General features: G+C 42.1%; 1 protein-coding gene across 3 annotated transcripts in view; it reads right to left on the reverse strand.

Annotated features, from left to right (window-relative positions):
- The window catches only part of PIP5K1B (phosphatidylinositol-4-phosphate 5-kinase type 1 beta), a 223,954-nt gene that overhangs the window by 84,795 nt on the left and 121,670 nt on the right, over positions 1-17,489 (reverse strand). For all 3 annotated transcript variants that reach the window (XM_040356933.1, XM_040356941.1, XM_040356928.1), the window contains exon 4: positions 5,336-5,466. In XM_040356933.1, coding sequence (XP_040212867.1) covers positions 5,336-5,466 — 131 coding nt within the window. The remainder of the gene's footprint in view (positions 1-5,335; positions 5,467-17,489) is intronic.

Here is a 17,489-nt window from a genome sequence, read left to right on the forward strand (position 1 = left end):
CTGGAGCTGCTCTGCCCTAGTTTTTTATTATTTCCCAGTGCAATCTGGGATATATAAATAATGTCCAGCTAACACTTTGTAAATGCTCCACTAACATGCCATAAATGCTCTAGGTCAGGGGTGTCAAACTGGTGGCTCTCCAGCTGTTGCGGAACTCCAAGTCCCACCATGCCTCTGCCTGTGGGAGTCATGCTTGTAACTGTCAGCCTTGCAGTGCCTCATGGGAATTGTAGTTCTGCAACAGCTGGATTGCCATCAGTTTGACACCTGGTGCTGTTAATGTGCGGTTATTGAGCATCACCACTGAAATCAATTAAAGTCGGCTGACTAGCATTAATGCCTCATGAAGGTGACATGCTGATTTTTTAACACAATACAACACAACGCTATGCTACTGCTCCTGTGTGAATAGCACTGTGACGTGTTATTGTAATATTCATGACAGGCGTTGAAGGGCTTTAAAAAAGCTAAATAAATGTTGCATAACCACAGGATATTGAAGTGAGTGCTTGACAATGGGTGCTTAAATCATCACACAGCTTTTGCTTAAAGCAGAGTTCCACCCAAAAGTGAAACTTACGCTTTAAGCACTCCTCGCCCCCTGACATGCCACATTTGGCATGCCATTTTTTTTGGGGGGGGGGGTGTACCCTTTTTTTGTGGGACTTCCTGTCCCACTTCCTGCTTCCTATCTTTGGCCGCCTAGGCAGCTCCTCCTCTCGCCCTAGGCAGCCCCTCCGCACCAGCAATCTTCTGGGACACAATTCAGGACCCAGAAGATCGGCTGGCCAATAGTAGAGTGCAGCGCAACTCGTGCCCGGCCGTGAAGCCATAAGTTGTCATGGCTGGGTGCCCACAGTTACCACAATGGTGCTGAGGAGAGGAGGGGGAGAGGAGCGAGCCTCCGGGCTGACGCATCGCTGGACCGTGGGGCAGGTAAGTGTTGGTTTATTAAAAGTCAGCAGCTATACTTTTTGTAGCTGCTGACTTTTAATAAACGAAAAAACGAGTGGAACTCCGCTTTAATCGTAGTCGGACACTAGAATCTTTGGGGTAATGGCAATTTTTGAGTTAGCTGTTGGCTCTAAAATACAGTGATGCAAAAATGACTGAATAGGCAAGCTAAGGGCTGCACATTATGCCATTTCAAGGCTGTTTTCTTTTATTATGCAGTTTACCTTCCTTAGCGTCATTGTACAGCTTAGGCACTGGTGACATATGCAAAACATAATATGTTTTGTACAGCGCAATAACCATTTTCATCAATATTTAGTCTATAGCGATAAGTATTTAGTCTTCCACTGGATGACGTTACACAATTATGCATACAGTGAGAAAGTGTGTTTAAATATAGATGTGTTCTGTGGCTGCAAAACCTACTTGTATTTCATTTTTCCTTTTACAGCATTATCGCCTTTGCTTTATACATAAACAGCAGTCTTACACAAAGTTACTGTATGTGTATTACTCTGAAATAACAGAATGCAGGAGAAAGTTTCCATGGGTGGTGTCAGTACATTTTATCGTCTACCTCTTGCTGAAACAGTTTTTTTATTTTTCTTTCATTTTGGAGAAATGAATGAAAGGTTAACACCTCCATCTGTTTTTTATTTTTGTCCACTGAGGAGATTCACCCTCTCTATTTGTCTTAGTGAGTTTTCATAAGACAGAAAGTGAAGGAAAGTGGGCCAAGATTTACCAAAACAAGTCCACTGGGGGCACCTGCTCCAATGACAACTGTCTAAGATGGGAATTACACTTAAGCCTGGTACACATGTAAAGTTTCATTTGTTTGTGTTCAACCCAGCGGGCTGAATGAAAAAACTGACAGATCGCCGTAAAATAACACAAGCGATGTTAGCGCGGAAATCTACCTTATTCCACCTTTGAGTTCTGATGGGAGGACTGTCTAATGGCTGCCATTAGACAGTGTGTCCCTTCGACAAAAGCTGGTCGTTAGACTCACTATATCAACAAAAAGGTTGTGATAAGTGTCAAAACAAAAACCGTGTAAATATTCTCTCAGTGGTAGCCGCACTCACTAAATATCCACATAAATATAAATTTAAACAATATCACTAATCGGGTGTTGAGCTATCCAAATGAAATGCAAATGCATAAAAACCCCTTACATTTTTGTAAATATTTTGTTATATCTTTCCATGTGACAACACTGAAGAAATTAGCCCGGCTGTCTCGGCTCCTCCCTGCAAGAGCTAACCCCCTCTAGGAAGCTCTGTATTTGGGGTCGTTATCATGTAGGAATACTGCCCTGCGGCCCAGACTCCGAAGGGAGAGGATCATGCTCTGCTTCAGTATGTCACAGTACATGTTTCATGGTTCCCTCAATGAACTGTAGCTCCCCAGTGCCAGCAGCACTCATGCAGCCCCAGACCATGACTCTCCCACCACCCTGCTTGACTGTAGGCAAGACACACTTGTATTTGTACACAATTCACATGAAAAGATATAATAAAATATTCATAAAAATGTGAGGGGTGTACTCCCTTTTGTGAGATACTGTATAGCGTTAAAAAAACAAGCTAATTAGTGTTAGAAACAGTTGGAACAATAATTAATATGTAAAAACAATGCAAAAAAGTACAAAGGAAAAACCTCATAGGCAGAAAAAGTGCTCAGTGCAAAAAAGTCCATGTGAAAATCAAATTCATGTGTCGCCATATTCCAGTGAACCAGTGTAAGTGAGCCACACTCTACACCCCGGGTGCACACCCCCACTGACAGGCCGCTTAGCAGTAGGGTGGAGGTCTGGCTGTGCTTTTAGGAGATATCCCACTGGGATGGATGGATGATGTGATCCAGGACTCAGGTGAAACACATCCAGGTGGCCAAGGCAATCCACATACCAAACTTAGTATAAAATAAAGAAAAGGATGATCTCACAGTGTAGTAGTTTGTAAATCCAGCCTTTAATAAAGTTAAAACTGCTTACAATAGACAGGATGTGGGCGTGATGACGTCAGTGCTGTAGCATCACCAGATGTGTTTCGTCCAACAGAACATCATCAATGGGGCAATGAAGTAAGTACTCCATCGTGCTAATTGTGTTTTTTCTGCGTTATATGCAATTTTACATCTTGTCTATTGGAAGTAGTTTAAACTTTATTAAAAACTGGATTTACCTTTGTTGGAAAAAGGATCGCCCCCTTGTGTCAGTATTGTGTTGCTTTGATTACAACCTTTAATCTGTTGGGATATGTCTCTGTTAACTTTGCACATCTAGACTTTACAATATTTGCCTACTCTTCTTTGCAGAACTGCTCAAGTTCAACTAAATTTGATGGTGACCATTTGTAGCCTGTAGTCTTCAAGTCATTTCACAGATATTCAATGGGGTTTAAGTCTGGGCTCTGACTAGGCCATGTAAGGACAATCATCCTTTTCTCCTTCAAACACTGTGTGGTCATTTTTGCTGTGTGCTTTGGGTCATTGTCATGTTAGAAGGTAAACCTTCTTCCCATTGACAACTTTCTGGCAGAGGGCAGCAAAATTTTCCTCAAGACTTTGAAGGTATTCTGCCTCATCCATTTATCCTGACAGACCCTGCTGCAGAGAAATACCCCTATAACAGGATATAATCCCCTCCATGCTTTACTGTAGGAATGTTGTTTGGTGTTAAGTCCAAATGATACCATTTTTTAGGTAGATTCAGGTACAAGGGATTAACTTTAGGGCGGCGTAGCCTAGCCTGTTTAGGCTACACCGCCGTAAATTAGCTAGGCTAGTAATGATTCTCAATCTTCTTACCTGCTAATATCCGGCGGCGTAGCCTCAAACGAGCGGGCGTAAGGGCGCCTAATTCAAATGACTTGGAGGGGGGCGTGTATCATGGTAATGAGGCTTGACCTCACGTTTTCTACGTTTTTTGTCACTGCGCCGGGCGACTACATTTCCCAGTGCGCATTGCGGCTAAGTACGCCGTACGGGCCTATTGATTTAGACGTGGACGTAAACAACGTAAATCCCGATTCGTGGACGACTTACGCAAACGACGAAAAAATTTCCAATTTCGCGGCTGGAACGGTGGCCATACTTAACATTACTATTCCACTAGAGCCTAGCACTAACTTTACGCGGCCTATCTCTTACGTAAACGGCGTAAAAGTACTGCGTCGGCCTGGCGTTTCGTTCGTGAATCGGCGTATCCCCTCATTTACATAATCTACGCCGGCTGCAATGGAAGCGCCATCTAGCGGCGATCAGAAACATTGCAATCTAAGATAGGACGGTCGTCGTATCTTAGATATGTTTAAGTGTATGTCTGTTAGAGAATACACTTAAACATACGTCGGTGCAGATTCAGAGTTAGGTCGGGTTATCTGTAGATAAGCCGGCCTAACTCTTTCTGAATCTACCTATTAGTCTCATCTGACCATTACATCTTTTTTCATGTGGCCTCAAAATCTTTAAGATGCATTTTGGCAAAGCTCAGTCGTGACTGCATGTGGCCTTTCTTGAGGAGTGGCTTTTTTCTTGCCACCCTCCCATACAAGCTACATTTGTGGAAAATTTGTGATATTGTTGTCACATGCACACAATGACCACTCTTTGTCAAATTCCTGCAACTGCTTCAGAGTTGCTGTAGGCCTCTTAGTACCCTCTCTGACCAGTTTCCTTCTGGCTCCTTCATCTAGTTTGGAGTGACGTCCTGATCCAGGAGAGTTTGTATTGTACCAACTACCTTCCACTTCTTAATAATAGACTTTACTGTGCTTCTAGGCATTTTGTATCCATCTCCTGACTTGTGCCTGTTCACAACTGTATCTCTGTAATTGTTTGACAGTGCCTTGCCACCCATGGTTGATTGCTTGCTTCAGTTGCACTACCAGGGACTGAGATGCTCCAGGAAAGCTATGTTCATGCTGAGCTAACCAAAATGACCGCACCTCATCACAGTTTAAAATAAAATGGCTTTGTGTGCCATTGAGAAGGTGATTAGCGAGACCTGATTGAGTTACAAGTCATTTTTAGGAGGGCGGGGGTGATCCTTTTTCCAACTCAAATTCCGTTTTTGAATTTGTTTTATTTTTTTGGGCATGTTGGTGTTTTAGCTTTCACTTGGATGTTATAAGTTGCACTGAGTAAATACAGCTGCATAAAACAAAAACTGTGTCTGTTTTCATTTCAGGCTGCAAAGCAACACAATTCCTTTATTTTTATGGGGGTGATTCTTTTCTATACCCACTGTATGCATGATTTTTCATGGTGACATTATTGTTATGTGCTTGCTATGGTGACAATAGAAACACAGCTTGCTGCGGCAGGGTTTGTAAAAAAAATTTACGAAAAATATATTTCTACAGAAATAATGTACCTGGGTAAAAAGACGCTCTCCACTACATAAAAGTCTTGCATAAGCACATCTCTGTCAGGTTTGGATGTAAGATTACCGACTGTGTAGTGTATTCCCAACTGAATTGTGTCCTTAATTGCCGATGATGCTGTCTGTAATGATAAGACAATATACGGATAATATTATAACATCTTTCATTTTTCAACAAGTCAACTATTTGTATATATATATCTCCAAAACAGGTATATAGGCGCTTCCAGGTCTTGCATTTAAAATAAATTAAAGCAACAGCATTTTTCTGACAATATAGAGTGGCTATATATATATATCTTTGACTTTTACCTATAGGTAAGCCTAGAATAAGGCTTACCTATAGATACTGTAAATAACATTGCAGGTTTAGGAGATATTTACTATATATGCAGCCGATGACGTCATCGGCACATGCGCTCTGAAAGAACAGTCACTGGGGCCATTCCTTTAGAATCCTGTGCCGTAAACGGCGGCTCCCTTTGCGCATGCGCGGGGGTGACATCATCGCTGCTCCGGACACTCACACAGCCGGAGTCCGTGAACCTGGAAAAAAGACGGGTGAAGATAGAAGAGGTCTTCAGCGATGACAGCACATCGCTGGAAGGCTTCGTTTTCAGGTAAGTTTCACATAATGTGCTGCTATGCAATGCATACTAGCACATTACGCCTTCACCTTGCAGGTAAAAAAAAAAGGCATCCAGCACTTTACTACCGCTTTAAAAAGATATCAGATTTACATGAAGTATGTTAACTGATCAAAACAGTCAAACACTATTTGTTAATAAATATAGTGACAAAATTATAATAAAACTAAAGGAAAAACTTTGTTTTAGTTTTGCATATAGTGGTGAGGGATTAGACCCCCTCTGTTAGGTTTTTAATGCTGTCTACACCCCTATTATGGAGATTCACCATTTTTGTTTGTCGTATTTACCTTTGTCACCAAAAGTGAAAGAAAATCCTAAATTTTGGGTTGTCCCCAAAACAGTGCATTTTCGAATGGGGACACTAGTTGGCTGTTTTTGCTTCATATTTAAGCATTTTGGTTGGTATACCCATATTCAGATTTGTTTAGCCCCGCTCTCTCTATACTACATTTGTGAAAAGGATAAGGTAAAAAGCCAATGTGGCTGCTGACATATAAAAAAAGCCTTCACACGATAGGTTTGTCCGATGAAACCGGTTCATCGGTCTGTTTTCGTGTGTACACGGCTTAAGAAATAAAGTAATAAATAGAATCAGTGCTGCGCTGCAGTATCAATGTGAAACAGACATATGCCCACCAGAGGGTCTGCAACACAAAAATAATAAAAAATATTGAGAAAACCCATAACAAGTGCATAAAAACAATATTGAATAGATAAATAGAAAGAGAAATGTAAATAGTAACAGACATCTGTAGGTTTATACTGTTATATTTAATGCTGTACCTTTTTTATTTTTATGATACATGTTTTTATATACACTTATCTACAACTGTATGCTTATAGTGCTCTTATTTGATATTTTGCCGCCACCCCTTTTTTGGGTCATGTGACCCTTGGGGTTGACAATTTGATTTAGTCTGCACAATTTAAGCTGTTTTGTATTTGCTAGCTATGTTTTAGCCGACTTCCATGGCACCAGCCTTTCTCCCTTTTTTACATGGATTACATGGAGGTTTACAGAGACTTGTGTTCTTGAGGCTCACCAGGCATTGCACAGGTGGTAGTAGTTTGGATGCACCTGTTCCGGGACACCAGTTCTGGTGAACCTGGTAACAAGGGACTCCCTCATTTTCTATTTTGGGACAAGAAATTACAGTACATTTCCCCCAAAAAGTTTTGTGTTTGATTCTACTTTTAATATTTAAAGTGACCCTACGCCCTAACCTACAGGGCAATAATTCCCCCCTTCTCAGTGGCACATACTGGCACATTCTAGCTCTTGCTGCTCTATTCAGCCACCAAAAGCTATGAACATCAGTCATGTGTAAGCATTGAGCCTCTGCACTCTGAGCTTACACAGTGAAGCTTTTCCCTGTCCCCAGGTACAGTGCACAACCAATCATCAATCCCCAGCACATGGCTCTCTATACCAATAAGTATTGAATATTTTCTTTGTTTCCTGTGCCAAACAAATAGGTTAGGAAGCGAAGGAAAGATGGGCATATGCTGTGGTGGATGGAAGCACTAACCGAACCCAGTCGCTTTGCCTTATATTTTGTAAAAATGACATGTAACTAAATCACACACTGAAAATAAAGATATATATTTAAATACTTAGTGCAAAGGCAGTTGTGTTTTAAAACACATATTTGCAAGTTGAATTTTCTAGTTTTTGCTTCTTTTTTTTTCTTTTTGCAGAATTTTTTTTTACATTTTCTAAGTTTATCCTTGCTTTAAAAAAAACAAAAAACCCCATAAAAACCCAAACAAAAACATGCATTATTAGATTGCGTAAATGGAGAAAAGTAATTTTTTTGTATAAAAAAGTCAATTTATTATCCATAATACCAATCAAATAATCCCCTTTTCTGCCAAACCTGTTTTGGAAAAAAGGAGAGCGGATTGCTATGATTAATAGTATACACACTTTATAAACATACACCAAAGATGGAAACCTAGCACACAGGAAGTGGGATTGTTATAATATGGAATATGTAGAATATTGTTTGTTGCATTGTAATGATTTTTACTGACCACTATCCAGAAATGGCATTGTGTGCTATACAAAATGATTTACAAATAAGGCCAGCCATACACTTGGGATCTAGGGGCCTAATCCACAAAAACCCGGCGCAGCGTAATTTTTCCCATTTAAGTTACACCGCCGCAAAATCTCTACCTAAGTGCCTGATCCACAAAGCACTTACCTAGAAATTTTGAGCGGTGTAACTTAAATCAGTCCGGCGCAAGGCGTTCCTAATCTAATGGGGCGAGTCCAATTTAAATTAGGCGCGCTCCCGCGCCGGACGTACTGCGCATGCTCCTGGCGCGATTTTCCCGACGTGCTTTGCGCGGTTTTACGTTACGCCAAGTTTTGTGAATCGCGCCGGGTAAAAAAAGTTGCGTCGGGAAAAAAAAAGATGCGGCGGGAAAAAAAAAATTAAAAAGAAATTTGACAGCGTCGCGGGAAAGAAGGGTCTACTTTTACATGGTGTATTAACTTTACACTTTGTAAAAGCAGCCCTAATTTTGCGATGGCAAACTAATACTTACGGAGAAAAAACGAAGCGTAAGTGGATCTCCGTAAGTGCTAATTTTCATACCCGAAGCGGCATTTCGACGAGAAATGCCCCCAGCGGGGCCTGCGGTACTGCATCCTAAGATCCGACAGTGTAAGTCCCTTACACATGTCGGATCTTCTGCCTATCTATGTGAAACTGATTCTGTGGATCAGTTCCATAGATAGAAACAGGGATACGACGGCGTATCAGTAGATACGCCGGCATATCCCTTTTGTGGATCAGGCCCTAGGTTCCCCCTAGGTTCTCCTCCGGCCCCTTATCTTGTGAGTAACCCATTATGCTTTTCCTCCTATTTTCACAGGAAAATAGGACTTAACACTGAGGCTCTGTTCACACCTAGGCGTTTTTGGACGTTTTTCTGCCTCAGCTCTAAAAACGCCCAACAAGACAAATCCCATTAATTTCAATGACCCCCTGTTCACATCTGAGCGTTTTGTCATCTGAAGCAAAACACCTGAAGCTCAAAAACGTACAGGAGCTTCTTTTTTGGCAGACTACAGGCGTTTTCTGCTTTTTACATGGGTGACCTTTTGACCTGTACAAAATCACAGCACAAAATCGTGCGACTTTCTGCCTGAAAACAAAACGCCTAGGTGTGAACAGAGCCTTTGTGTTTTTTTGCCTCTGCCCCTACTACTGAAGCCCCATACACACTATTAGTTGTCCTGACGGTTTTCTCATCAGGTTTACCAAAACCATGTAGTGCAAGGGCCTGCCTGATTGCATACAAATTGAAACTCTTGAGGTTTGACCTCATATTAGATGGTTTTGGTAAACCTGAAGAGAAAACCGTCAGGAAAACTGATAGTGTGTATGGGGCTTTACTCTCTGTTTCTGTTGTACTCATCACGGTTCGAATCTTGGCCGGTTCAGCAGGAACTGGCCGAAATTCATACCGTTAATGGGCAGGCTGAATGTACCTAGTTGATGGGCAGGCTAATTGTACCAAGTTGATTGGCAGGCTGAATGTACCAATTTGATGGGCAGGCTGAATGTACCAAGTTGATGGGCAGGCTGAATGTACCTAGTAGATGGGCAGGCTAATTGTACCAAGTTGATGGGCAGGCTGAATGTACCAAGTTGATGGTCAGGCTGAATGTACCAAATTGATAGATCGATCAACTTGGGTACAGCCAACCTGACGTATTCTCTTATGCTAGCACTAATCACTGTCTTCTCCTGACGGGGACGGTTTCCCCCGCCGGGAGCAGTCAGGGAGAAATTCCCCTGTCAGCACTGTCTGTGTTGATGGGGGAATTTTGCTAATTTATTTTCTGCAACCCGTGGTTGCAGGAAAGAAATTTCCCCCGTGTATAGCATGCCTAAGAAAAAGGCATGTGTTTACAGTGTCTAATAAAAGGGAAAAAAGATACATAATAAAGACTTGTATGGAAAAAGGAAGAGCAGATAAGCCTAAAAATAAAGCTGGTCATGTCTTGAGCAAAAGTGAATTAAACCTTGAGAAGATTATTATACTAATCCTTCAAGTCTCATTTTAAAGGCAAGACATCCAATCTAGTGTATCCTTCCTGGGGAAGTGTCCTCTCAATAAACGAACAAGCTAATGAAAACAAACAAGACAAACAGCATATCACCGTTGGCTGCCTCTCATTACAACAGAATAAAACTAATCCTACAAATAAGGTTGTCTGCTATATAATTTATACTTCTCAATAATGCAGAGCTACATTGCTATTCAGTTTATTACGGACACTTGGAAAAGTTATTGGTAATAGGTGATTCGTTTGTAACAAGATGATTACTGTGACATTGAATCCCTCATTTCCCAGCCATAGAAAAATATTCACTGCAATTTACTGATTCTATATTTTCCATTTATATAACATATTCTAGTCCTTTTATTATTTGTTAACAGGGGAAAATAGTGATTGCCATTAATAATTGTGAACTTGACCTGGCCTAAAAAGTGCCTAAGGTAACAGCTGTGTAAGGGCCCTTTCACACTGGTGCGTTTTTGCGGTAAAAATAGCGCTATTAAAACGCTCCCCATGCCCCTCTCCATTGAAATGAATTAAAAACGCGGTAAAAACTTGGTAAAATCGCGGTGTTTTACCGTGATTTTAACGCTGCGTTTTTACCGCGTTTTTACAGCGTTTTTTAATTAATTTCAATGGAGGGGGCATGGGGAGCGTTTTATGGGCGTTTTAATAGCGCTATTTTTACAGCGAAAACGCGAGAAAAACGCACCAGTGTGAAAGGGCCCTTAAAGTGAGGGCAGCATTTCTGTGTTGAGTTGCCTATACACTAGTAGACTTAATTTGAATTTTTCAATGTCCATTCCAATTTTCTTGAACAAACTAATTTTTAACAGTGAATGTGGTTTTCATTCGGGGAAGTCCATTCACTCCTAAATAGAACAGTAAAAACAAACAAAGTTTTGAAGTACTTTTAAATGAAATTTGTCCAATCATCAAATGTAAAAATTATTTTCTTATTAATGTTTGTTCGAAAATCTACTAGGGTATAACCCGTCAGATCCCTGTGAATTCATTTTTAGTCCAGTAAGGGCCCTTTCTCATGTATGGATCCCGTGAGGATCCGTACATTTAACATCCGCTTGCTCAGCAGAGATCGCTCCATTGATCCCGCTGAGCCGGCAGATGACAGGGCGGTCCCTGCACACTGTGCAGGGACCGCTCTGTCAGATCTCTGCTCTCCTCTATGGGGGGATCGGGTGAACATGGACTGTCTGTCTGTGTTCATTCGATCTGATCTGCAGATGGATGGAAAAATAGGATTTTCCTCCATCTGCAGAAACAGACTGATGAGATCGGATGTCAGTGGATGAACCACAATCTCATAGGGATACATGCATGTCCGTATTTCCACCGAAAACGGACGTCTGAAAGGGCCCTAAAGCCTCGTACACACGACCGAATATCCCAGCAGAAAAACTGCCAGGAGAGCTTTTGGCCGGGAAAACCGGACGTGTGTATGCTTCCTCGCAGTTTTCCCATCAGGAAAACAGCTAGGAATCTGTCGGGAAAATAGAGAACCTGATTCGCAAAGTTTTCTTTCCCGCCAGATCTACTACTTACCTATGGGAAACACTGCGAGGCAGTGCCCATGGAACATACACACGGCTGAGATTCCCAGCCAAAGCTCCACAGAAAACCAAGCATGTGTACAGGGCTCTAAAGTGTTACTAAACCCAGAACCCTGCATTTACTATATTTGGTCTCCCACAATACACAGAACATGGAGATGCAGTAAATGACAAGTAAATGAGTGTGTGTGTGTGTGTGGGGGGGATACTACTACCTACATTTCTTTTACCTTAATGCAAAGAATGCATTAAGGTATAAATTGTTAGGCTTTATAACCACTTTATTATAGGCAACTAGGTACCAGGTGCAGTGCTAGCTTAGATGCTGGTAAAAATAGTACCGGTAATTGCAAAAGTAATACCAGGTTTAGGTAGGTTAATCAAAAGTAAGGTTATATAAACTTTGTTTAAGCTGATGTTATTTTGTTTGTTTTTTTAAACCAATATTCATATAAATAATAATATCTGGCTCAACTGCATGCCAAATTCTTATTTTTTTTCATATTGTAACTTGGCAAGGATCTTCAAAGGATACAAATTCCCAGAATAGGAAATCTGCTCTCTTTTTATCCATGGGAACAATCTGTTCTAGACGTATGCTTAAAGCTGAACTCATAGCAAACCGCTAAATAGACAACTGCACTACTTACCGGAGCACCATTTCACCTGCCAAAAATCCTCAAATGTTGCCCAAATATATCACAAGGGAAAGTGCAACGTTTTGAAACCTTGCAAGACCTCTTTGTCAGACATGCCTGATGAAGGGGTCCTGTGAGGCTCCGAAAGGTTGCACTTTTGCTTGTGATGTGATCTTTCTGCAATAAAAACCTTTGGATGACATTTGAGTTTTCTTAGTGAGCTGGCGATATGTGCATTTATCTGTGATGTTTTCAGTAACCAGCTGGTAGTCGCTGCAGCGCCCACTATTGATGAGCCTTGTTTCCAGGAACGTGTGCAAGGGGAATATAGACAGTATCCTGTACAGCCTATCTATAGCCTATCTATACCTATCTATCAGAGCCTGCTGAGTCTGCTGATTTAGAACAGAAGCACACTCATCAATTCAGCACTCTGCTCTCACCTTCAGTTAACATGTGCACTGCAATTGAACCTGACTTGGTGCAAGCATTGTACCTTCGTCTCTCTAACTAAGTGCTGTTCTGCAGACAGATACAGAGGGGCAGATCCTCAAAGATCTGCACCGGCGCAGAGTATCTGAGATACGCTATGCCGCCGTAACTTACCTGGCTTTGGTTTGAATCCAGAAAAAATTTGCGCCGTAAGTTACAGCGGCGTAGTGCATTTCTCGCGGCGTAAGGGCACGGAATTCAAATGCGGCGAGTAGGGGGCGTGTTTTATTTAAATGAAGCGCGTCCCTGCGCCGAACGAACTGCACATGCCCCGTCTGTCAAAACTCCCAGGTTGCATTGCTCGCAAGGACGTCACTGTTTTCGTCGTGAACGTAAATGGCGTCCAGCCTCATTAACGGACGACTTACGCAAACGACGCAAAAATTTCAAAATTAGACGCGGGAACGACGGCCATACTTAACATTGAGTATGCCACCAGATAGCAGCTTTAACTACACGCCGGAAAAAGCAGAACAGAAACGACGTAAAAGAATGCGACGGCCACTCGTACGTTCGTGGATCGTCGGAAAAAGCTAATTTGCATACTCGACGCGGATTACGACGTGAAAGACGTACGCCTGTCGGATCTAACCCAGATGCCGTCGTATCTTGTTTTGAGGATTCAAAACAAAGATACGACGCGGGAATTTTGAAATTACGCCGGCGTATCAGTAGATTAGTGCGCCAACGTATCAGTAGATGGTATATTTACCAGTATACTGTATTTGACCAGAATTCACATTTAAAGGGTTTGTAAACCCTCAAGGTTTTTCACCTTTATGCATTCTATGCATTAAGGTGAAAAACCTTCTGTGCTGCAGCCCCCCCGAGCCCCCCCCTTTTTCTTACCTAAACCTGAATGTTCCTGCGACGAGCACAAGCCCAGCAGCTCCAGCCGCTCTCTCTGTCCTCATTGGATAGATTGATAGCAGCAGGAGCCATTGGCTCCAGCTGCTGTCAAGCAAATCCAGTGACATGAGAGCCGGGGCAGGGCCTGCAATAACAGGTGACATTTCTTTAACCACTTCAGCCCCGGACCATTTGGGTGGTCAAAGACCAGGCCACTTTTTGCGATTCGTCACTGCGTCGCTTTAACTGACAATTGCGCGGTTGTGTGACGTGGCTCCCAAACAAAATGTACGTCCTTTTTTCCCACAAATAGAGCTTTCTTTTGGTGATATTTGATCACCTCTGCGGTTTTTATTTTTTGCGCTATAAACAAAAATAGAGCGACAATTTAAAAAAAAAATCTATATTTTTTAATTTTTGCTATAATAAATATCCCCAAAAAATATATTAAAAAAAGATTTTTCCTCAGTTTAGGCCGATACTTATTCTTCTACATATTTCTGGTAAAAAAAATCGCAATAAGCGTTTATTGATTGGTTTGCGCAAAGGTTATAGCGTTTACAAAATAGGGGATAGTTTTATGGCATTTTTATAAAAAAATATTTTTTACTAGTAATGGTGGCGATCAGTGATTTTTTTCGTGACTGTAACATTATGGCGGACACATCGGACACTTTTTTGGGACCATTGTCATTTTCACAGCCACCAGTGCTATAAAAATGCACTGGTTACTGTGAAAATGACACTGGCAGTGAAGGGGTTAACCACTAGGTGGCGCTGTAGGGGTTAAGTGTCCCCTGCATATTGTTTCTTACTGTAGGGGGGATGGACTCTGTGTCACATGACACTGATCTCCGCTCCGAGTACACGGAGCCAAGATCAGTGTCAAGCCTCGTACACACGACCGAGAAACTCGACGGGCGAAACACATCGAGTTCCTTGTTATGTTGTCGAGAAACTCGACAAGGCAAGTTTCTCCATTCCCGTCGAGGAAAAAGACAACATGCTCTCTTTTTGGCTCGTCGAGTTCCTCAACAGTTTCCTCGTCGAAAAATGTACACACGACCGGTTTCCTCGGCAAAAAAAACCCAGCAAGTTTCTTGCTGGTTTTTGCAGAGAAACTCGGTCGTGTGTACGAGGCTTCATTCTCACTAGACAGAGCAAGGAGATGCTTGTTTACACAAGCATCTCCCCGCTCTATACCTCAGTGAGACGATCGCGGGGATTCCTGCTGCAATCGAGTCTGCGGGACCCGAGGTCCAACTCACGGGGAAGGCGGCAGGGTTGTGAGCGGCCGCCGACGGTGCGCTCGCGACCACACGGCAGGCATTTAAAGGGCCACATACAGGTACATGATTATGCCTGTCCGTGCCATTCTGCCGACGTATATATATACAGTGGGTGGTCCTTAAGCGGTTAAAGCTACAGACACAAAATAGTGGCAAGGGGACTTTTCTTAATTTGTCATGGAAATCTTCTAGATCTTAGCTATGTGTGATTTGTTATGTTCCACCTTCCTATTGGGGCATACACGGGTGCTTTTTCACTCCTTTCACCCAATAATTAGAATTAATTACAGTAGGACTAGTTCTAGGAAATAGATTCTGAGAGATCAATTCACAAGGCCACTTTTCTTGAAGTCTACCTTAGGCCCCGTACACACGCAGAATTCAGCCAGAAACTCGATCGGAGCTGAATTCTGCCGAGAAACCCGGCCGTGTGTACACTTTCGGCTGAGGAAGCCGACGAGTTCCTCGTCGAGCCAAATAGAGAACATGTTCTCTATCTATGTTCTCTATTTCCTCGTTGTTCAATGAGGAAAGTTGGCTCGCCGAGATCCTCGGCGGCTTCACAAGGAACTCGACGAGCAAAACGATGAGTTTTGCCCGTCGAGTTCCTCGGACGTGTGTACGGGGCCTAAAGCTGGCCATAGATGAGTAGAACTATAAAGGAAAACTTCTGGGAAAAGAAGGTTCTTAGAAAGTTTGTTTCAATTTTGTAACCATTAGTGGGTCATTCGACAGTGTTTTCGACCGCAGTATCGAGAAAATTCAAAGGATCCGGATGAAATATTTTTCTCAAACAAATGAACTTCTAATGCCTAGTACACATGATGAGAAAATCGGATGAATGATCGTACAACAGGATACAACTTCCTGTGTCTTGTAGCATGTAATTGGAAGTGATGTAATGTACATGTGACCCCTCTTCTTCATTAAATAATGCTAATTATATTTTTTACAAGATTAATAACATTCCACAGGGCTATCAACTTAATAACAGAATATTATTCATAAAATGCTAACTATGATTTTTCATATTTAAGAACAGATAATTGTTTTCATTGCCCTTTTCCTCTTCCAGGTCTTTCTTTTATTTGCGATCATGTGCAGTCTTGTTGACTCGATTTGTATGAATACCATACTAATTACATGAAAATTGTTTGTTCAGTTATCTAGCGAGAATTTTTTTCACTCATGTTCCTTTGGAAACTTTTGTCTTAACTGTCGTGATTGGCTTGCTATGGGGGCACTCCGCAGGAGGGGGGACCAGAGGTGCAGACGGGGGACTCGTGAAGAGGAGAATTGGGGCTGCTCTGTGCATAACAATTGCACAGCGCAGGTAAGTATAACATGTTTGTTATGTTTTAAAAAATTTAAATTGTGCCTTTACAATTACTTTAAAGTGGTTGCAAAGGCAGAAGGTTTCTTATCTTCATTCATTCTATGCATGAACATAAAAAGTCTTCTGTTTGTAGCAGCGCCCCCAATACTTACCTGAACCCATCTCGATCCAGCGAAGTGCACGAGTGCCTCGGCCTCCTGATTGGCTGAGATGCAGCAGCGGCACCATTGACTCCCGCTGCTGTCAAAGTCAGTCAGCCAATCAGAAGAAAGAGGGAGCAGGCCGAACCGTGGCTCAGTGTCTGAATGAATACACAAATCTGTGGCTCAGCTCAGGTGCCCCAATAGCAAGCTGCTTGCTGTGGAGCCACTCAACAAGAGTGAGGGGCCAGGAGTGCCGAAGAGGGACACAAGAAAGGGAGGACCTGGGCTGCTGTGCTCTACACAGAGCAGGTAAGTGCCGGTTCACACTACAGCGACTTGGGATCCGACTTGTCAGACCTCAAGTCGCCCCTTAAGTCGCTTGACATCATAAATTCCATGTTAGTCAATGAGAGCCGTTTAATGTACACTACTGAAGTTGCTCTGACTTCAGAAAAGGTCCCTGTACAACTTCAAGGCGACTTCTAGGCAACTTGTACCCATTGATTCCAATTGAAGTTGCCTCCAAAGTCGGATCTCCATCTTAACTGAAGCAACTTTACAAGAAAAGAAAATAGTTAATTGCCGGTTCACACAGGGACAACCTGACTTACAGCGCGACTTTGCAAGGCGACTTCAGCGCGACTTCAGCGTCTGTCCTGCAGGCAACTTTAAGTCGCATTGTAAGTTGCTCCAAGTCGCACTGAAGTCGCCTTGGTCGGCACTTAGTATAACATGTTTGCTATTTTTAAAGAAAAACAATGTGTCTTTAGTATCATTGTCTTAAACAAAAAACAAGTTTCACAACCTCCTACTAATCCTAGTTCACTTTTGACTTTCTTTATTACAGCATGTTAAACAGAGAACAAAAGGCTCAACAGCACCTTAAACAACCATTAGAGAATCTAAATAGCTGGTAGAGCCAGTTTTTTCTGACAACTCATTTTGTTCTTGTAACATAAACAGAGAATGTCTACGTCTAAATGTGACTGTGCACTTTACAAGTACAGTTGCACTCTGCAAGGGCATTTGCTCCAGAGCTTAGTAAATGAGGTTAAGCTTCACTTTGCAAAAAATACCAAATCACATGCAAGGACAATTT

Source organism: Rana temporaria, chromosome 1 (assembly GCF_905171775.1).
Source record: "Rana temporaria chromosome 1, aRanTem1.1, whole genome shotgun sequence".
NCBI classification, from domain to species: Eukaryota; Metazoa; Chordata; class Amphibia; order Anura; family Ranidae; genus Rana; species Rana temporaria.